The following is a 22,988-nucleotide window of genomic DNA, read 5'->3' as shown; positions in this document are numbered from 1 at the left end:
TTTTTTCTTATAATTCATATTTTTGTATCAAAAGCTAAAACTAAATCCTTTCAAAACCTTATAAAAGTTTGTTGTAAACCACGCTATATAATATTAATGATTATCTTGTTTTTGGATCAAACTGAAAAAACAGGGGAATATGACTTATTAAGGTAATTAACTTTTTGTTTGTTCGTATTTGGGTAACTATTTTTTTTATACACATTTAGGTAACAAATTTGTTGGAAGTGTTCACATATGATCATTATGACCTGTTGTAGCCGGATGTAACCTGCTACAACAAGTAATAAATGTCATATGTGAACACTTTCAACAAGTTTGTTACCTAGATGTGTAAAAAAAATAGTTACCCAGATATGGACAAAATGAAAAACAAGAGTAAATTACACGAATGGTCCATATGGTTTGGGGGAATTTGTGTGTTTGGTCCCTAATTTATTTTTTAACTCGGATGATCCCTACTGTTTATTTTTGTTGCGCGCTTGGTCCCTGTCTTACCTAAAAACACTAGAGTAAATTACATGAATGGTCCCTATGGTTTGGGGTATTTTGCAAGTTTGGTCCCTAACTTATTTTTTTTTAACTCGGAAGATCTCTACTGTTTGTTTTTGTTGCACGCTTAGTCCCTGTCTTACTTAAAAAGACTATTTTCTCCTCTATTTTTTTTAATTTATTTAAATAAGGTGGGTAAGGAAAGGTAAGGTAAGGTAAGGTAAGGTAAGGTGAGGTGAGATGGAAGTGGGGTTGAGGTGTGTTTATTTAAATAAATAAAAAAAATCAAGGGCGAAATAGTCTTTTTAAGTAAGACAAGGACTAAGCGCGCAACAAAAACAAACAATAGGGATCTTCTGAGTTAAAAAAATAAGTTAGGGACTAAACGTGCAAATTACCCCAAACTATAGGGACCATTCGTGTAATTTACTCAAAACACTATTGTGCCATCATTAATTTATTTTTTAATTATTTTTTTATTTATGTATTTATTTTTTATATATATTTAAAAAAATAATAAACCCCACGTATCTGTATCTTGTCACCATCCAATCTCTCATCCTCTCCTCAACTTCTATTTCTTTTTCATCTTTAGTGACATCGACATCTTCATCATCCTTTTTTTCGGTCCTTCAATTCTGACGAATCAACACCACAACCTACTAAAGACGAAGAGACAGTGGGTTATGATGTTGGTTCACCAGACTTGAAGGACCAAAAAAAGAAGGATGCTGAAGACGTCGATGTCATTAAAGATAAAAAAGAAATAAAAGTTGAGGATGATGAAAGATGGGATGGTGACCGGTGGACCCAGATTAAATTTCTCAAATATGGTTTCAGGTTTATGGTGAGGAGATATAAATATGTTGGGTCTATTAATTTTTTTGAATTTATAAAAAATAAATAAAAAAATTAATTAAAAAAATAAATTAATAAGGGCACAGTAGTCTTTTTAGGTAAGACAGAAACCAAATGCGCAACAAAAATAAATAGTAGAGACCATCCAAGTTAAAAAAAAAAAACAAATTAGGGACCAAACACACAAATTCCCCCAAGACCATTCGTGTAATTTACTATTATTTTTCGTTTTGTTCATATTTGGGTAACTATTTTTTTTGTATACGTCTAAGTAACGAACTTGTTGAAAGTGTTCACATATGACGATTATGACTTGTTGTAGCCGGATATGACCTGCTACAGCAGATCATAATAGTCATATGTGAACACTCCAACAAGTTTATTATCTAGATGTATATAAAAAAAAAATAGTTACCCAGTGAACAAACCAAAAAATTAGTTACCTTAATAAATCATATTCCCAAAAAATTATATACTTAGTCGTAATATAATACTACTTATAATTACAACATACTATATTTTTTATAATTGTTAACGTTGAAGGCAATTGGATTGCAATTTCTTGCCCTTTTTTCTATTTAGGACTTTAAGTCACGGGTTTATAAGTACGTATTGTTATATGTACTTTTTTTGACAATAATTTTTTTAAAGGGGCACTACCATTAAAGTTAATGAAAATAGTACATAAATGTTCCAAAAGTGCAAATATGGTCAGTTTGTACAGGCCGATAATGCACGTCGCATGTGTCCGGTCTGGTATGTTTTGTTCCAAATTTAGGGACCAAAAATTCAATTTACACTCAAAATTGTTGGCTTTTTTATTTTAATTAATTATTATCACTTTAATGTATCCAGACATTAGTTTATTAAATGTAAAATCCAAACAAAACCGCGTTAACCAAATATACTCTTGATATTTACAGTTGTCTAATTATTGATTCCAGTTTATATTATTTTGAAAATATGTGTGTAGCTAGGAAGACTTATGAATTGTGAGATACCATTACAAGATCGATATATAAGAATATTATTTCATGAATTAAAGAAATTAAATTATGTATATTTGAATATTATTCCATGAGTTAAATAAATTATTTTTATTTATCCCTATATATGTATGTATTAATATTAATATATATGTATGTGTTTGTGACTTTGTGTTCCATTAATTTGTTTTTGTTTCTATATATATATATATATATATATATATATATATATATATATATATATATATATATATATATATATATATATATATGTGTGTGTGTATGTGTGTGTATTCCATTAATTTGTTTTTATTTCTGATTTTACATTGTTTTTGTTTCTATTTTACCATTAAAATCATAAGATACCTATGGCTAACATGCCACCCTACAATTTTTAATTAAAATTAAATAAAAATAGAATAAAATATAGATTAAAAAAATTAGTTTTCATTCATAAAAAAAACCCTTACACTAGTTAAAAAAATGAAAATATAAAATAAAATGCAAGAAAACATAAAAAGTTCAAACATAAAATCAACTATACTCCTACAATCCTAGTTTATTTTGGGAAAACATAAAAATTCATACATAAAAAAACTACTATTTTCATTTTGGATAATCCTTCAACTTTAGTCAAACTTTGAGATGTGGAAAAGGTTTATAAGTTGTGTTTTCATATTGATGCATGCCAACACTAACCCCATCGATATCATCTTCATGTTTGTTGTTTACCATGTTGTAAATTCTATTGAATTAACAACATTTTACTCTCATATCACGTCACTTCAAATATATTTTGTTGGGATTTCGACTTGTAGAACCCATTAAACCATCGAAAACGCTTCGGACTTTTCCCCAAAAATCTCTAAAGGTTTAACTAACTCCGTCTTTGGAAACTGACACTCATGCTAGTCTTAACTTCTCTTATTCCTCTTCCGACCAATTCAACATTTTGGGAACTATGATTTTTGAAATTTTACAATACAAATGTGTGAATGTGAGTAAAAAGAGAGGAGAATTGTATGAAAAATAATGTGGTTTGTAGGGGAATTTATATAGATAAAAATTTAATAAACAAAATAAAAAAAAATACCCAAAGTAGCCGTTAGATGGTCAAGGCAAAGTCAAAAATGGTTTTCATTGGATGTTGTAGGTTGTCTTTGGCATCACGAAACATCACGATCATGCCCCACCATAAATGTGTGGGCTAATATGCACGGACCACTACGACCCAATTCGTGATGAGCATTGCAGATGATCTTAGGTATAATGTTTATTTATTTATTTATAAAAGTGATGAGGATAAAAATGAAACTTGGTCCAAACCTAAATTTTAATATACCATGTACGATTAAATTGTAATTTACTCTAAGGTTATTACAAATTTACAACCCCTTAGTAGTTCAGACTTTAGACTATAAAATTGTGATGCAATGCTAAGCTGCAACTAAAAAAATTCTATATAAACCGTTAGAAATTCGGTTATTATTTTAATAAACATATATACATAATTATATATAAAATGTGACGGCCCATATATCCGATGTAAATCATATTGACCTGTTTCTAGCTAAATATATCAAATTTTCAAGGTTTTTATTTTTATTTATTTATTTTCATAAACAAAATACAGTTTTGATTTGAGATCTTATTGAATCTAATATATAATTTTGCAAAGAACAAACAAACAAACACAAATCACCATAAAGATTAAACGCGAGTATTGATATTTACTTCCATTAAACATCAAGAATTACATGAAAAAAATGTGGCATGATCATTTTACATGGATCACAACACAAACAAATTATATGTATATAAGTTTTTGCTAATTCTCTTCCTAAAAATTCCAAAACCTCAAACATGTGATTTCTCTCGAGTCTTACATGAAAAAAACGAAAACCCTTATATTTTTCGTGTATATATATTTCTTTAAATTTATAAATTAATTTGTGAATATTAATGTGCTTGATTTAGTTATAAAGAATCACCCAATCCCCTTGCTTCAGAACCCTTCATGATTCTAAGTCTTTTGCAAGAACTTATGAACATTTCCCATGGAACATCACCTACAAGCATCCAATCTCCATCTTTGTCTTCATAAGTTGGTGCATGCTCTGACCCATTGTACCCTTCCCTCTCAGAGTACAGCCCTATGATGCACTTAAACATCTCTTGCAAACCCTTCATGAGTTCTCCATAGCTTTTGTACATTTTGAGGTCTATTTTCCTTAGATATGGAGCTCCATCCATGCTCACTTTCACATAATTCCCTTGAAGTACGTTTTTCCGGTAAGATCTCACCGGTGGCCATCCCACAACTTGTTCCCTGAAAGCCATTAATCACCACTATAAGTTTTCTGTACGTATATGGGTGTCATGATCAAAATTAATATGGAATTTATTCTACAGTTTGCATGGGGTATGCAACTTACTTGGTGGGTGGTGAAAATCTTGATTCATTTTCATCTGTGCAAGTGCTTGATCCCATCTCCGATGAACTCCTTTTGTTGCCGGAAAAGCTCATTTTCATCTCTGGCTGGTCGTCGGTTCCCGGCAATCCTAATTTGAGCTCGGTTGCGAGATCAATATTCTCAAAAAGGTTCAAACAAGTTATCTTTTTATCCATTGTAATACGTGACTAGATCTGTGACGATGGTTGGACGGAATTGGTGGATTTCCGGCGGGTTTCTTGAGTTTTCCGGCGGTGTTTGTTATGTGAATTAATGTGAGAGAGAATTGATCAACTTGTGTTGTGGGTTGTAATCTAGTGGCAGAATAGGAGTTTTATATAGAAAGGTTTTAGGGTTGGGGACATGATATAAGTGAGTTATTCTCTTTGTGCATGGATTTCATGACAAAGAATATTGATGCCCACTCGCACATAGGAAACAGAAAAGAAGAAAACTATATTAGCGTATTTTTAACCAATTTAGATTATAGTAATATATTTTTAATATAATTAATAGCATGTTGTAATTTTCAATCATTGGAATTTGTTTGACCAATAAATTGTGATATAATTAATATAACAAGTATGTGAAAATTATATAATTAACGGAAAGTAAACCAGTTATATATCGATAAGAAATGTGTGTTTTCTTGAAATGGGTGAAATATACAAATCATTTAACCTAAAATGAGAATTGGTTGAAATGTGTAACATTTCACAAGATATTCTCCAATGAAGTTATGTTGTGGCATCTATATATAATTACAGTTTCATAACAGTAATATATATAAGATCCGGCGTTTTGTACATTAACACAGAAAAGCAAACCAAAGAATTCTTATAAAGATTTTTGTTGTTTTTTTATATCAAAGAAAAAACGTTAAATAAATGAATAAGCTTATGTCATATTGAGGAGAGGGGGGTGGATTATGATTATAGATTTAAAGTGGCATCCAAGAATAAGAATCACCTGATAGGTTAGTTGTAACAAAATTACTGGGATCGAGTATACATAAATAACTTTATATTAATCTAAAAATCAATTATGTTACAATAGTTATTTATCCAATATTTCTTAGAACTTGACTATTTTTCAATAAAGAATCAAATTAAAGATCAAAAAATTCATAAATATATGTATTAAGTATTAAGCTGTTAAATTACAATTTCTATATCTATATGTAAACATTAGGCATTAAATTGATACGATTTAATATAAAGATAAATTGATACGATTCAATATAAAGATAGATAATACATAAAATAGTAGTCAAATTTCAATTTTGTTTCCTTCAGGTATTTCAAAATTTTGTTTCTGAAAATATTTAACCATTCAGGTTTATTTTTGCTATATTCTTATAAAACTCTGTCTTTTTGCTCAAGTTCTATGTAATGTGAAAAAAAAAAGATTACCCGCTCTATATGTTTATGATAAACAATGAATAATGTTTTTTTTTTTCTTTTATTAGACATGGAAATTCCAAATACGTCATCCAGAAACAAAGCCAACTCATACAATTTTGTCCATTTCAAACCCTTATGATCTCTTACAAGGGATCGATCCCTACTTGTTCTCCTCATTGGAAGTCATGGCTAAACAAACATGGGAGCTCGAAAACATCATAATGAGTTTTCCATTGACCACTTATACCTAGGGATGTCAACGGGACGAGGAGTGCATCCCGTGCCCCTGCCCCCGAAACTTCCCCATTCCCCCACCCTGCCCCCGTCTTCACTCCCGAAATGTCTAGCCTTCCTGCCACCCCTGCCCCCGAAATTAAAACTGGGGTTAATCTTTCCCCCGCCCTTGTCACCGTCCCCGATTTTTTTAATAAATACCTCCAAACGGAACGGGGCACCCACGAGACTTTTTGACATCCATACTTATACGACTATGCAATATTGCAAGGTTTAAGGAAAGTTGGAGATAGCTTGTTTTCGACAATGATATTAAATAACCTCTTTCAGAACTGTGTTGTGCACTATTTTCCTAGCTAACCCTTGATTGAAACCCTCAATATTTTAACTTGAATTATTAGCAGATGAGCCAATATGTAAGTTGAAAACAACGATCACAATAATATTTAAATAAACAAGGGTACTTAGAATTTAGTTATTATTTCGTTTTTTTTTTTTAATTTTTGGAAATTACAAACGAATTAAATGAAAACATACTTTCAATATTTCAAAGACTACCTCGGGTTTAAGCTCATTTACAGGACAAATCTATCCCCACAGAAATTTTCAGAAAAAAATTCATCCACGTAACACCACAAAAGATAGTTTAAGAGAATTAAACTCTTTACTCATATAAAATAAAACGTGGTATATCAACCAATTAAGCTAGACACCACTATTTACTAATTTCATGTAGTAAAAGGTTTTAAGTGTGACGCGAGTAAAAGGCGCGTAGATAAGTTGGTAGTAAAGGAGACATGTTGTTAGATAACACAGGTAAAGTTGTAGGTGAAAGGAGGGACAGGTTTTGGTGACGTGTAAAGAAAGCAGGGAACATGGGACAGACAAAGGAAAGGAAGCCGTCGGGTATGGAATACTATGGGAGGGTCACTCCTGCCTGCCGGGTCGGGTAACGGCTACGATGAAAGAGTTCACGCGTCTAATAAAATCCAGGGCGTCGGATCACGCACCCACACCCCTAAAAGTAGGGAAGAATAGCATGTGATGGGGGCCCTTCTTTTCAACAAGACTGCGACATCCCCCATGTGTGAAGTTTGATGCCTCAGGGCGATACCCACTGCAAAAATACTCTATTTTCTTCTTTTAAATAAAAAAAAGGAGGTATATTATATCTAAAAGAAACCAAACTAGTTATTTTCAGTTTTAATCTTTAAAGTTCAAGTTTTAAAGTTAAATATTTGTATTTTGAATAGATGAGCATTTAAAGGCAAAAAAACATGACAATTTTTAAAATGTTGATGTGATGTAGGTAAATAGTACACTCAATTTTTATTTTTATTTTTTTAGGGCAATGATTTTATGAGAGTTTTTAGAATTTTTAGTTTACAACTTTTAATAATAATTTTAAATTAAATAAAAAGGTCCATAATACAAGTTTAAATCTTTTAGTTTAAAAAATATATTTAAATTCAAAGGTTATTGTGAATAGTTTTTTAGCTTTTATATTTTATTTATTTTATATATTTCAAAAAGTTTATCATTATTTTTGTCAAATATTTTCACACAAATAAAAGTTACAGTTTTCAGATAACAATTAGTTATTTTAAAAAACATCATAATAATTTTTGATAGAAATATTGTCTAGACAGATATTATAAATTGTATACTTTCTCCAATATATGAAAATTCATTGCATTTGTTCTAAAGTGCTTTACCATAAAGGAAAAAAAGTTAAAATTGAAAGCGAGCAAAAGAAAATTTAATCGGAAGTTGTTGAAACAGAGCTTTACATAATTCTTTTAAAACAAATTCGCTCATGTATATGTTTCGATAGTATCGCAACCATACAGTTTGTCCGATTTAACATCAATTTTGCTTGAATAATTCATTGCAACAAGGACGTATTATGTAGACTTGATGATTCGTATATTATGCATTTTTAAATTTCAAACCGTCACTATGAGTTTAGCATATGTGATTCTTGAAAGTGATCTCATATAAACGATGAAATTGTGTTATGTCGAACTTGCTATAAAGATAAGAATCTTGAGAAATTCAATGCATGGGATTCTAGAATAGCTTAAACTCAAATTAACACTAATCAATATCTACCGAAGAGTGTTTCTCGGATAGAATACAAAAGATTCATTATCAGTATGATGTATTTGATTATTTGTACATGATCCAACTTAAATTGTTCGGTTTGTTGGTGTTTAACGCACTATACCTAGCTGATAAGCTAGTTTACTTTATGAGTTTTTGAAGTTGTTATGTTTGACAAGTCAAAAAGTAGTTTATAGGCTAGCTTTTTAAAAAACTACTTAGACTAGTTTTTCATGAGTTTTTTAAAATTTTTCAAATATATATATTTAATTAGTTATAAAAAACATATTCTTCTAAATGTCTTTTATGTCATTTTATATTTTTCTACCAACTTATCAACAAGTTTTTACCAAACGTCATTTTTATCAGCTAACAACTAGTTTTAAGCTATCATTTAACTTCCCTCACCACACTGGAAGTATAATAAAAGCTAGTTTGTTTTATGGGATTTTCATTAAAAGATAATACACATAAATTAAGGTCCAAGTAAAGTGTGAAGATTTCAACCCAAGACTTAATGTCACATGTGTCTGCCACCGTGCCTTATTTATTTACTTGTTTTCATGTATTTTCTGTTAATTCTTTTTTTGTATAAATTGATGATAACGTATCCCACTAGGAATACGTCAAACATAACGGAACTGTCAGTCTGGTAGACAGTTTGGGCAAAGGACGACGTATGTCTAATGTCACGTCCTCGCCCTCTCCCTCGCGATCATGTATTCGTTCCTTGGCGCCCAAGCGCCAATGTCAACGTCATGACAAAATAGTACCAATTGCCTCCCAGAGCGATAGGTGTAGCGCTTAGGGTGCCGCTTTTGGCAAACCTGCACCAATAGCAAACAACCACTCACGGAGCACGATCTACCAATTGAAGACCATCTATCCCTACCAAACCTAAAAAAGTAGAAGATACTATCGGGGATCTGCCTGTAACGCCTGTGTTTCCGGGCTTGCCATTTTTAGCAATGTAATAGTCTAGGTTAACCTTTGTAACCCGTTTTGAAATAATAAGAATATATTATTTGAGGATTATGTGTTTTGTGCTTAATTGCTTAATTATGTGATCTGATTAATTAAGAATAAAAATAAGCGTCAAAATTTAAGTGTAAAATAAACTTAATATCTTTGGATAATGTTGTAGTAGTTGAAACGAGGTTTCCGAATATATAAAGAACGCCCAAATCTGACTTCGTATGAGGAAGTTATGATTTATCGAAGTTTCGACTTAGCGGTATGTAGCCTGAAATACTCGATTTGAGATCGAGCGGTTTTTAGCCGAAGCATTCTAAACGAGGATCGAAGGTCTTGTTGTTGGTATCGAAGTGATAAAAAGTTAGGCGAGAACGGACGTCAAACGAAGAAGTTATGAATTTATAACGAAAGTTTCTGTCGCGGCCTATTAAAAATAAATAATAAAAATAAAGTCAAAATTAGCCGACGGAGTCTAAACGAAAGTTGTAGAGCGTAGTCTCACCTTCGCGTGGATATAAAGAACGTCGAAAACGGAGTTCGTATGAAGAAGATATAAATTTCCGAAGTTTATTAATTATTTTGTATTTATTTTTAATCTTAAATTCCGGCCTTATCCGAAGACGAGTCACCAGTCCGATCCGACGTACGCCCCGCGTACTCCGAAGAGTGTCGACACTTCGGATGACGCATGCAGTGACGATTTCGGAGGCCAGTACGCCCCGCGTACTCCGAGGCTCCAGCCTCTATAAAAGGAATCCGAAGGCAGCCGACTATTTTGCCAATTTCTTCTCTTCTCTCTCCCGTTTTGCATCGTTTTGCATGCCAAAAATACCCCGAAGCCCCGGTATTATTCCCAAGCCCCGAGGCAAGTTCCGAGATCCCGAAGATCCCGAGAAGTGCGGTTCCCGAGTCGAAGCTCTGCCCGCGAGAAGTTCGATTTTTGTGGAGATCCTCCAGATCTGCTGTGGATTACTACTTCTGCAAGTCGTAGTGCTGTCCGATCGTCTTCTGATCAAGTGAGTGTATACTACCTTTCATAAACACGATCATAATACAAGTATGGTTTGAGTGTATTAAGTATATTGTTGTTTATGTGTATAATTTTGTTGTTATAAGTATGAATGTATATTCATTCTCTTCTATCTCATAGATCTGATTTACTTTCTATGAAATACGTGTTATGTGGGTGTGCCTAATCTGTTATGTGGAATATGTATTGAATGGAAATGATATACATGTTTTAAACTATGTATGAAAATATATATTTTATCTACTAATATGTTGGGTAGAACATGGGTAGATAGTTGGTGTGTAATAAACAGATGAGAGACCTCGATGTTGTTGTTGTTGTTGATCTAGTTATTTAGCGGAGTATGGATAACGACCACGGACTCTTTCTAGACAGTCCTGTGGAACGCTAGCAGGTTCATAACCTGTAGGTGTTGTGAACGATGTGTTCACCGGTGTACTCTATCCCCCTCATGGTTGCCTTTAGGATATCTATTGTTGAGGAAACCCCTTCGCAGTGATGTCCGTCCCGATGAAAATCCTAGATTAGGTCCCTTGAGATAGATGTTATTTTAGGGACGTAAAGTGAGGATAACGGGAATGGGTAATCGGGATAGTGATTGGTTGGTGAAATTAAATATAACTTATTTATTATGGGTTGAAAACCCTATATGCTCACCAGGCTCCCAAGCCTAACCCACTCAGTTTTATTTGTATTACAGGTAGTGGCGCGAGGGCATAAGATGGTTGAATCATCAAGTTGTTTTGTTTACAAGTCTGGATATGTATATATTTGTTGAATGACTTGTAATGTTATCGTTTATGCTTTAAGGTATGTATCGGAACATGACATCCCGAGTTTTGATTATATAAATGAAAATGCATCTCTTGATGAAATGCTTTGATAAATATTATTTTATCATGTTTTGTTTTGGGAACAAATTCCGCAACTCTTTCAAATCAAAAGGATTTACTCTGAAATTATTTAAAGCATAAATGAAAATCGGTCTTTTCTGGCCGTGATTTTGGGGATGTCACAGTTGGTATCAGAGCATTAGTTTAAGCGAACTAGGAATTTGTTGGTATTTCTAGACTTAAGCTTAATATGCTAAGTGGAGATTGTGAGATGTGTGTCTGATAAATTTTAGACACGAGCACTAGTTTATTTTAGGAAAGATTCCTAAAATGCTTTTATGTGCTAAATGTTATATGTTGCCATATATGATATTAATTGTTCGGATCTACGGTCTGTTGCCGACCGGATCTGGAAACCTTATGTGTGTAGGATTCTAAGCGTATGTCTACGGTATTAGAACTAGCATGTAATCGTCTGGAGTAATAAGGTGAAATTATTCGGTGTGTAGATCAAAAATGGTGAGAACAAGGAGTGGCGTTGGAAACGCAGATGAAAACAGGAATCAACCGCCAGTGATTGAGCAAATCCCCGTTGTAGCAGCAGCACCAGAACCAATAACAATGGCTGCGGTGCAAGCCATGATTCGGGCTATGTTAGTCGAACAAAGGGAGGAGATGCGACAGATGTTGCATGATAATAGGGATGAACCTATCATACCTATTGAGGAACCCGAATTGATTCCCGAGCAATCGGAGGAAGGGAACAATAGTCGCATGATGAGTCAAGTTGGGACTCAAGGAGAACGAAGGAACGATCCAGAAAGGAGAAACAACAAGGATGGGCGAATGTACAAGAACTTCTTGGGCGCCAAGCCGCCAAGTCTTTCTGGAAGCCCAAAGCCTGTTGAGATAATGGATTGGATCTCCGAAATGGAGATGGTATTTGAAAGTTGCGACTGTAGCAACAAACAGAAGACCGTCTTTGCGGTTAGACAACTGAAGACTGGAGTCTTGAGTTGGTGGAAGTTGTTGGCAGATACTATGCCACGAGGAGAAGCCCTGAAAATGTCATGGGAGGAGTTCTTGGAACAACTAAGGGTGCAGTATTGTTCAGAGATAGATCTGATTGATCTGAACAATGAGTTCCAAAACTTAAAGAAGGGGAGGATGAGCATAGATGACTATGCTACTGCATTTACTGAGAAAATGAAGTTGTTTCCGTACCTTGTGCCAACGGAACTCTCCAAGATAGAGAGGTTTGCTAATGGACTGCCTGCCGACTTTGGTCCGACAGTCAAGATGGCAACTACTCTGAAAACGGCTGTTCGTGCAGCTAAGAATGTGGAGGCCCAGCAGAAGGAAAAGGGTCTGGAAAGGATAGATGTTGGAGAAAAGAGGAAGTTCGATGGAACTTCAGGGTCCAACAAGAAAAACAAGTTCTCGAAGTCTGGTTTGAGGGGAAGTGGAGGTGAAGCGAAATGGTGCGACAAATGTAAGAAGAAGCATCATGGAAGATGTGAGGTGGCGAACACATGCTACAAGTGTGGAAAGCCAGGGCACTATGCCAATGAATGTACCCTCACTAAGAAAGCTTGCTATGGTTGTGGTGAGGAGGGACACATGTCGAGGGACTGACCGAAGAAGAAGGAGGCAGCTAGACCCAACATTCCACCAAAGCCAAAGGCGAGAGCATTCCAGATGACACTGGAAGCTGCTAAAGATGAAGCTGATGTCGCTTCAGGTACCTTTCTCGTTAACGAATTGCCTGCCCAAATTTTATTTGATTCTGGAGCCAACTACTCCTTTATATCGCATGAATTTGGTAGAAAGCTAGCTTTGGCTGTTGTTAGACTAGATGATGCCTTATTAGTCGAAGTTGCTAGTGGCAAGTTTGTACCTGTTAGCTATCGCATGAAAAACATCTTAATTGATCTGAATGGGAATAAGTTCCACGAGGAATTATTGCCTATAGAACTAAACGGTTTCGACATCGTTTTAGGAATGGATTGGCTTAGCGCCAATGACGCCAAAATTTTATGCAAGAAGAAGATAGTCAAAGTAAACTCGCCTGGGAAAGATTCGTTTATGGTGTATGGGGACAAACACAGAGTGAATTCTGGAATCATTTCATTGATGAAAGCCAGAAAATGTTTGACCAAGGGGTGTACATCATATCTAGCATTCGTGATTGATGCTAAGAAGGAAAAGAAGGTGATGCAGAATATTCCAGTTGTGTGTGATTATCCGGAAGTATTTCCCGAAGATCTTCCTGTATTACCGCCTGATCGACGAGTGGAATTCCGTATTGACTTGTTGCCAGGAACAACGCCAATTGCGAAAGCACCTTATCGATTAGCACTGACGGAGATGAAGGAGCTAATGATGCAACTTCAGGAGTTATTGGACAAAGGTTTCATTAGACCTAGTTCATCGCCCTGGGGAGCTCCGGTGTTATTTGTAAAGAAGAAAGATGGAAGTATGAGAATGTGCATTGATTACCGAGAGCTGAATAAGGCAACAATAAAGAATAGATATCCGTTGCCAAGGATTGATGACCTGTTTGATCAATTGCAAGGTTCGAGCTATTTCTCGAAGATCGATCTAAGGTCAGGATATCATCAGCTGAAAGTAAGAGAGCAGGATATAGAGAAGACTGCATTCAGAACTAGATATGGACACTACGAGTTCTTGGTTATGTCGTTTGGACTAACCAATGCTCCTGCAGCATTCATGGATTTAATGAATAGGGTTTGTAATCCTTTCCTTGATAAATCCGTGATAGTGTTCATAGATGACATTTTGATTTACTCGAAAAGCCAAGAGGAGCATGGCAGACACTTGCGAGAAGTGTTAGAAGTCTTGAAGAAGGAGAAACTGTATGCTAAGTTCTCCAAATGTGATTTTTGGATTCGTGAAGTCCAATTCTTGGGTCACGTGGTCAACCAAGAAGGGATAATGGTTGATCCAGCAAAGATTGAAGCTGTGACAAAGTGGGAACAACCGAAAAGTCCCACGGAGATTCGAAGCTTTTTAGGATTAGCCGGATATTACCGAAGGTTTATCCAAGGCTTTTCTTCGATTGCTAGTCCATTGTCAGCTTTGACCCACAAAGGAGCTACTTATGCTTGGAGTGATAAGCATAAGGAAGCATTCGAGAAGCTAAAGAAGAAGCTATGCGAGGCACCAATACTTTCTCTACCCGATGGAGTTGAAGACTTCGCCGTTTATAGCGATGCGTCTGGGGTTGGATTGGGTTGTGTTTTGACCCAAAGAGAAAAGGTGATAGCATATGCGTCTCGACAGCTGAAAGAGCATGAAAAGAATTACCCGACTCATGATTTGGAGTTGGCAGCGGTAGTTTTTGCTCTGAAAATATGGAGGCATTACCTCTATGGCACGAAGTGCAAACTTTTCACTGATCATAAGAGTCTCCAATATCTCTTTAATCAGAAGGAATTAAATATGAGGCAACGACGCTGGCTGGAATTACTTAAAGACTATGACTGTGAGATACTTTACCACCCCGGTAAAGCTAATGTTGTTGCTGATGCTCTCAGTCGGAAAGTCAATCTTGAAAGGAAAAGGCCAAGAGCGTTGAGAATTGAAGTTGTCTCGACTATTTTGGAAAGTATAAAGAAAGCTCAAGAGGAAGCTTCTGAGAAGAATGACCGAAAGGAGGAACGTTTGGGTAAAACGTTGGTGTTCGGTGTAAACAGTCACGGACTGAAGGTGTTCCAAGATCGGATTTGGATACCTAAGTCCGGAGGAATTAGAGGTCTTCTGATGGAAGAAGCTCACAAGACCATGTACTCGATTCATCCCGGTAGCACTAAAATGTATAGAGACTTGAAACCCTACTACTGGTGGCCGACGATGAAGCTTGATGTTGCAAGGTATGTGGCTGAGTGTGTGACTTGTGCGAGAGTAAAGACACAACATCAGAAACCGTATGGGAGTTTAGAACCTTTGCCTATGCCAATGGGTAAATGGGAAGACATTGCTATGGATTTTGTCACTAAACTGACCAGAACAAAGAGTGGTCACGACATGATTTGGGTGGTCGTTGATCGATTCACTAAGAGTGCACATTTCATAGCGGCCAAGAAGAAATGGTCTACGGAAAAGCTTGCGAATTCTTACGTGAAGGAAATTGTGAGGCTTCACGGTGTTCCGTTAACGATTCTTACGTGAAGGAAATTGGAAATGATATACAGGTTTTAAACTATGTATGAAAATATATATTTTATCTACTAATATGTTGGGTAGAACATGGGTAGATAGTTGGTGTGTAATAAACAGATGAGAGGCCTCGATGTTGTTGTTGTTGTTGATCTAGTTATTCAGCGGAGTATGGATAACGACCACGGACTCTTTCTAGACAGTCCTGTGGAACGCTAGCAGGTTCATAACCTGTAGGTGTTGTGAACGATGTGTTCACCGGTGTACTCTATCCCCCTCATGGTTGCCTTTAGGATATCTATTGTTGAGGAAACCCCTTCGCAGTGATGTCCGTCCCGATGAAAATCCTAGATTAGGTCCCTTGAGATAGATGTTATTTTAGGGATGTAAAGTGAGGATAACGGGAATGGGTAATCGGGATAATGATTGGTTGGTGAAATTAAATATAACTTATTTATTGTGGGTTGAAAAACCTATATGCTCACCAGGCTCCCAAGCATGACCCACTCAGTTTTATTTGTATTACAGGTAGTGGCGCGAGGGCATAAGATGGTTGAATCATCAAGTTGTTTTGTTTACAAGTCTGTATATGTATATATTTGTTGAATGACTTGTAATGTTATCGTTTATGCTTTATGGTCTGTATCGGAACATGACATCCCAAGTTTTGATTATATAAATGAAAATGCATCTCTTGATGAAATGCTTTGATAAATATTATTTTATCATGTTTTGTTTTGGGAACAAATTCCGCAACTCTTTCAAATCAAAAGGATTTACTCTGAAATTATTTAAAAGCATAAATGAAAATCGGTCTTTTCTGGCCGTGATTTTGGGGATGTCACACTGTCCCCCTAACCACAGGTATAAAAAGGTCCCTTCTCCTCCAAGAGAAGGGATCAAAAAAACATGACCCTTATACTCTTACCTAACATCTTTTCACACTCTCTCTAAGAAACCAACTAACTTGATCGTCAGAGCCTCGTTCCGGGACTACCTCCCGAACGATGAGTGACGATCTTGTTTCCTTTGCTGTGATTCTCAGGACCTTCATTCCATTCTTCAAAGAGAAGGAGTTAAGCCAGAGACATATCATAATAGTTGGTGCCATTCAGACGTGCACCTAGTACTGCACAACCCACTTCACAACATCAGGCGTCGAAAATGACGGATAAAGGACCAATATGGCAGGAAGGTGACGACAATAACCCAGTTAGACCAATGCAATCTCTCGTTGGAAGCGGTCCGCCGACACTTGAAGGACCGCTCACACAGACACCGACGATGCCACTATTCGGTCCCACAATGGTGTTCATTGCAAGTTTATGGCGATCGTCGTCTTTCGCAACGGAACATCCAGCCACGACTACCACCACAACGCCCCAAAGAGCGTCGATAACCCAACCACGACAAACAGAAAATCGACCACAGCCATCGGCGCGACAGGCGGGGACCAGCGCTTGGTCCCTCGACACCATCTTAGCGGCCGCACCACCTGCATGCAATTAGTCTTCCCCGATAGCCGTCATGTCGCATATCCAGCTATTTGCACGGAAACCACCGTTCAACCTGTTGGATTAGTGTCTAAGCCTGTAACCATAATTGGTAAGTACTTGACCCGATTGTGCATGGTCCTTTTGGGTTGCCTTCACCAAAACAACTTGACTGGAGAAATAATAGAGAAAGAGGTTATTTTAATTTATTAATATGTTATAAGAATAATATATTAAAGTAGTAATCATATTTGTTTAATTAATATTGGTCAATAATTAATTAAGAATTAATTTTGTGATCAAATGTAATTAATTAAACTAGAGGGGCTGAATTGTAATTATGTGATAGTTACAAAATAGGGTAAGGATTATCCTAAGGATACGTTGGACGAATTTAAGGTGATAAGGCCTTAGAATTCGTCCATGATAAGGATTCAAGGCTTATCTTATGGGTTGTTTGGTGGGCAAGCAACTAGATAAGGATAAGGACTGAACCCCTATCTCTACACCTATATAAACACCCCTTTGGCTCATGATTTCGTCCATACCTTCCCAAGGCTTCTTAGGGACGAAATTTTATACCTCTCCTCTCTCTTTATATCTTCTCCATTTGCTCTTGGTGTTTGTGAGCCATTAGAGGCATTATACTTGTGGTGCTTGCTTTCAAGACTTGGCGTTTGAAGATTCAAGTTGTTATTACAATATAACAACAAGAGGTATGTAATCTAACCTTCTTGGTTAATTTCGAAAATAGCAATCATAATTAGGGTTTTATTATGTGTTCATAATGTTGTGTATCTAATAGTGAAAACATAGATCCAATGCTAGGGTTGCATGTGCACATAGGAATGTTTGTATAAAACCCATCAGTGGTATCGGAGACTTTGGTTAACTTGTTTTCAATTAGTTTATTCAATTGTATGAACTTGACATATTAGGGTTTATTGCCAATAAACCCTAGGAGAGGCTAGGGTTTTTCGAGATTAGGGTTTGCAAACCCTAATTTGCAAGAGTTTGAATAAGATATTCAAATCCTTTCCTTAAACCCTTAAATTTCGAAATCTAGGGTTTCTTTTAATCCCTTGATTTTCGAAATTAGCCTCCTCCCCAAGATAAGATCCTAAATTTTAGGGATTTGGATTATCCCATATCTTGTAATTATCTTCTAATTGTTATATATAGTAATTATAGATTTTGCATTATCCTATCCATATTGTCGAATTCTAGAGAGATAATTGAGGGATTAGGATATCTTAAATGTATAAATGGTAATTATCCTCATGATTTAGATAATCCCTTATGATTTAATAATTAAATTAATAGTCTAATTCAAGATAATTATTAAATCAAGAGTTGTAATATTTAAAATTTTAATTTACATGTCATAAATTCGAAAATTTTTAAGAGAAATTAAAACTAAATTGTTTTGAAAAGTTTCAAAACTTGCCCTCAAGTTTTGGAATTTAAATTTTGATTAAAAGTTTAATTTTGATGCATATTTAAATTCTAAACCCTAATGTTTTGAAATGTTTCAAAACTTGCCCTCAAGTTTTGGAATTTAAAAGTTGATTAAAAGTTTAATTTAGGAATGTTAAATTCTAAAACCCTAGTATTGTTTTGAAAAGTTCAAATCACACCCTTATGGTTTTATTAATTAATTAAGGTGTATAATTAAAAGAGGTTTAATAAATCCATAAAAGTTTTGGTTTACAATTAAAAATATAATTGTTATATTTGACCACCTAGTATTTCAAAAGTGTAAACCACACCCTATACTATATATAACATTAAAAGTCTAACATTATATATATGTATAAGTAAAAGTCAGTCTTACCGTTAGTAGGCCTCATTCACGAAGCTGGTCTATAAGGGGTGTTTAAGGAAATTGCCTATAAAATGGCGATTGAATGGGTATCCACTCTTACCCACCGCACTCTTGACTAGCGGAGGGTCGTTAGCCGAACGGGTAGGATATGACAAAACCTTCCATTATAAGTATAATGAAGTACAAAAGTAACTAAATGTTTTAGAAATTCCCAATCTTAGTTACTTAGGCAAAAGTGAATTGATGCAATTCCATGAAATTACACTTTGTACCCTTGCGAAGACGTTAGTGGAGCGTGTGTGGTTTACTGGCACACTAAATGGTTCTAAGCGAAGGTAGCAAAGGGTGACTCAATGTTTGTCATAGTTTGGTGGAGCGTGTGTGGTTTACCGGCACATCGAATAGATGACTGTAACATGTGGGGGCATCATGTAAGTTTGCATGGTTATTCACACCCGCTTTGTGATCCTCGGCATCCCAGTCACAAACTAGAGGGGCATATCGAGATTTAAACATGCCATTGAAATGTTCAATGAATCTCAAAGAATCTAGGAGATTTCATAAATTTAAAACTTAAATTTCTTTTTTGTTTTTCATGATGGAAAATTAGTGAATCGTCTTTCACTTACCTTCAAATATTCTGCAACTAGATTACGACATCCCTTTTCTAGGTTGTGGCATATTGTGTTGGGTCCTAGCCTTAATATCTCATTTGGGTGATTTATTAAGCACTCAATCTCACAACCGATATTCATACTACTACCAAGGCGTGTACCCTCAAACACAACCACAAACCCGCAACATTCAAAGCACACCAAAACTGTAACACCCGGATTCCTAGGTATTATTTTTATTCTCTTAATTTTTGAATGATGTGAGGAGACTCGGCGAGTTGGAGTCTAAACTCTCCGAGTAGGATCGCGGTTTTGCACGCGGGTTCGCGTGTGGACTCGGCAAGTCCATGCTGTTTAATGAAACCCTAATTTCCAGGGTTTGAGACCTATTTAAAGGGGCTTATGGCCGTCATTTGCGGCCACCAACCCCAGAGAGAAACCCTAAAGAGATTTTGAGCGTTTTGGGAGAGAGAGAGGAGGCCATTGTTAACCTTTGAAGCTTTGTTTAGCAAGGCAAAGGAGTTTCTAGTCAAAAGGAGGCAAAGGAGGTGGACATCCTTCGAATTTGGAGCTCAGAGCATCATTTTGGAGGTATATTTTGGCTCCCTTTTCTGTTATTATGATGAACATGGGGGTTTAGGGTTTCTTGACCCCTTTGTTGGTTAGATTTGATGTCCATTTCGTCCCTATTTGTGATGAGGCTTGAAATGGGATCCATAGAGGTCCAGAGAAGCTTTATTCCTTAAGCTTTATGAGGATTCATGGGAGTTTTGACCAAGGGTTATGAGATATGGGGCTAAAACATCATATAGGAGCAAATAGTTGTTGTTTGAGCACCAAGGTTTGGACTTTACGTGATTATCATGCTTGGGGAGGCCAGATCTATGATTGTATGGAACAGATCTGACCTCAGAAGTGAGTTTGAGTTTATGTATGGCATGAACTCACCGAGTCTGAAGAACAGACTCGGCGAGTAGCATGAAGTTTGCCCGTAACCACTCAGCGAGTGGTCTTGTCGAGTTGAGGGGTCGACTCAGTGAGTCAGGGAGAGTCAGGGGGACTGAGTCAAGCCGGAACTCGCCGAGTTGTTCTTGAGACTCGACGAGTTGAGTTGTGGTGGCCCCGTGATTCATGCTAGGTGGAACTCGTCGAGTCAGAGAAGTACTCGGCGTGTCAAGAGAGGATCCAAGAGAGTCAGTGGACACGTATAGACTCGCCGAGTCGCCCTAGTGCACTCGTCGAGTCCGGTCAAAGTTGACCATTGGGATTGTTGACCTTTAGGGTTGAGTGCAGTTGTATTTATGAGTGTATTACTTTGTGTGATTAGGCGGAGGCTAGATCACATTTATTCCGAGACAGATATTTACCGAGACATCGAGGTGAGTCTTCTCACTATACTTACCTAGAGTGGTATATTGTGTAGACTAGAGGGTCTTATGTGTTATGTATGAGATTATGTGCTATGTGCTATGTGTATGTTGTATGTTGTTATAGACCGGATCGAAGGGTCTAACGATACAGACCGGGCCGGAGGGCCCAACGAGCTATGACCGGACCAGAGGTCCAACGAGCTACGGGACTGGAGGGTCCCGCTGAGACACATCGACTGGAGGGTTGTATTATAGCCTTGAGTGGCGTATGTGTTGTATGTGGTATTTTGGGGGAACTCACTAAGCATTTATGCTTACATTTATTGTGTGATGTGTTTCAGGTACCAGTGATGAGCGCGGGAAGGCGCCGACATGATCCGTACACACTTGTGGAGTTTATGTTTTGGATTCTTGTGGAGATGATTTGTGATAAATACATTTGAAACAATATGTTGATGTTATTTTGTGAAAAATGATGGTTTTGAAAATGAAAATTTTGTTTTGAAAATTTACGTTGTTACAAATTGGTATCAGAGCCTTGGTTTGAGGGATTCGGATGCATCTTCGGGCGTATCTGAACTCAAACTAAGGAATTGAGGAGAATTTTTATAATAAAATAAATTTTTTGAAAAGAGTATCAGAGTTTTGAGACAAACAGAGCAGAGTCGTGTGTACGATCAGCCAGCGCCCGAGCGACGAATTCCCCAAAAGTACCCTTACTTTATGTGTTATGAGATATGTTATATTATGCATGCTAGAGTAGGCTAAGTATACATATTAGGACTAGAGTGGCCTGATTTGTGATGCCTTAGCCTAGGAGTTTTCTGTTGTTGAGATGCTTTGAGAGCGAGTGATAGCAGTTAGGAGCTCATGAGAATAGAGTACTTGTAATCCAAGATCCAAGGAGGAGGACTTGAAGTGAATGCTGGTGCGGTGTGGTCAGTAGTATTGGGCCCGTACTACTGAAGACACCAGATCAGTTGGCATTTCAAGTAAGAATCTTTTGGACGACGGAGGACAAGTAGGGTTGCGTCATCGAGTATGAGCATGTTCGATCAAATCTCTGATAATTTTTGTTGTATTTCACAGACATCATGGTTGGGACTCGACACACACCTGAGACCAGTGGTGTCAGCGACGAGGAGACCTGTCAGATGATTCATGAGGAGGTGGCTGCTGCCATCCGGGCTGAGATCCCTGAGATGTTTGGAGACATCAAGACCACGTTGATCGAGACTTTTGATGAGCAGTACGCTGCGTTGACTGAGGCTGCTCCAGCTGCAGCTACTGCTGTTGTTGTTGCTGCCAGACCTCAGGGAGGTGACTCGTTGTTGTTCTGGGAGTTCAGCAACACGAAGCCACCAGAGTTCGACGGGACGTAGGACCCGATTGCCGCTATGAGGTGGATCTCTGACATCGAGGGATGTTTCTATACGTGCTCTTGTCCAGAGCACTTGAGGGTTTGGTTCGCCTTGAACCAGCTCCGCCTGGGAGCGAAGGAAGTGTGGAAGTTTGTGACGGTGAAATTTACATTGGCTGAGATTTCTGAGGTGACCTGGGAGAGGTTCACCGCTATGTTCCGAAAGGAGTATGTTCCCCTGGTGGAGAGGGAACGATTGATCCAGGAGTTCTTGACCCTCAATCAGGGTACTAATTCAGTGACTGTCATCACCAGGAAGTTCCATGAGAGGACGATGTTTTGCCCTGAGCAGGTGTCGACGGAGCAGGCTCGTATGAGCCGTTATCTGGGTGTTCTGAGGAGAGATATACGGGACTTCGTGGCGAACTCAACTTACCGGACATTTGCTGAGCTCCAGGAAAATGCCCGAAAGAGGGAGATCGAGCTGGAGACTCAGGCCAGGAGGAGGCCGAGTCTCAGAGGATGGATCGGCGGCCGGCCTAGTCTCAGCCGGCAGCCAAGCGGGCTAGACCCGTTGATTCGAGATCTGGGGGCGCGAAGGGCTGCACTTGTGGGAAGTGCGGTAAGAGTCATGAGGGGTCTTGCAGGGCTGGAGTATGTTACAAGTGTGGGAAGGAGGGTCATATCGCGAGGGAATGCCCCAAGGGATTCTCGATTTACTTTCATTGCAACCAGACCGGCCATCGGAAGGCTGAGTGCCCGTAGCTTCTACAGGGATCA

General features: G+C 37.1%; 1 protein-coding gene across 1 annotated transcript; it reads right to left on the bottom strand.

Moving 5' to 3' along the window:
* Window positions 1–4,225: 4,225 nt before the first annotated feature.
* LOC145055595 (auxin-induced protein 22D-like) lies at window positions 4,226–5,097 on the bottom strand. Its single transcript, XM_079003946.1, has 2 exons — window positions 4,772–5,097; window positions 4,226–4,665 (listed from the first exon to the last, which is right to left on the bottom strand). The coding sequence occupies exons 1-2, from the start codon at window positions 4,963–4,965 to the stop codon at window positions 4,314–4,316; spliced, it is 546 nt and encodes a 181-aa protein (XP_078860072.1). The 5' UTR covers window positions 4,966–5,097; the 3' UTR covers window positions 4,226–4,313.
* Between the last annotated feature and the right edge of the window lie 17,891 nt (window positions 5,098–22,988).

This window comes from Lactuca serriola, chromosome 5, assembly GCF_051521515.1.
Source record: "Lactuca serriola cultivar US96UC23 chromosome 5, Lser_US96UC23_V15, whole genome shotgun sequence".
In the NCBI taxonomy this organism is placed as follows: Eukaryota; Viridiplantae; Streptophyta; class Magnoliopsida; order Asterales; family Asteraceae; genus Lactuca; species Lactuca serriola.
This window is presented reverse-complemented; position numbering and strand designations above follow the sequence as displayed.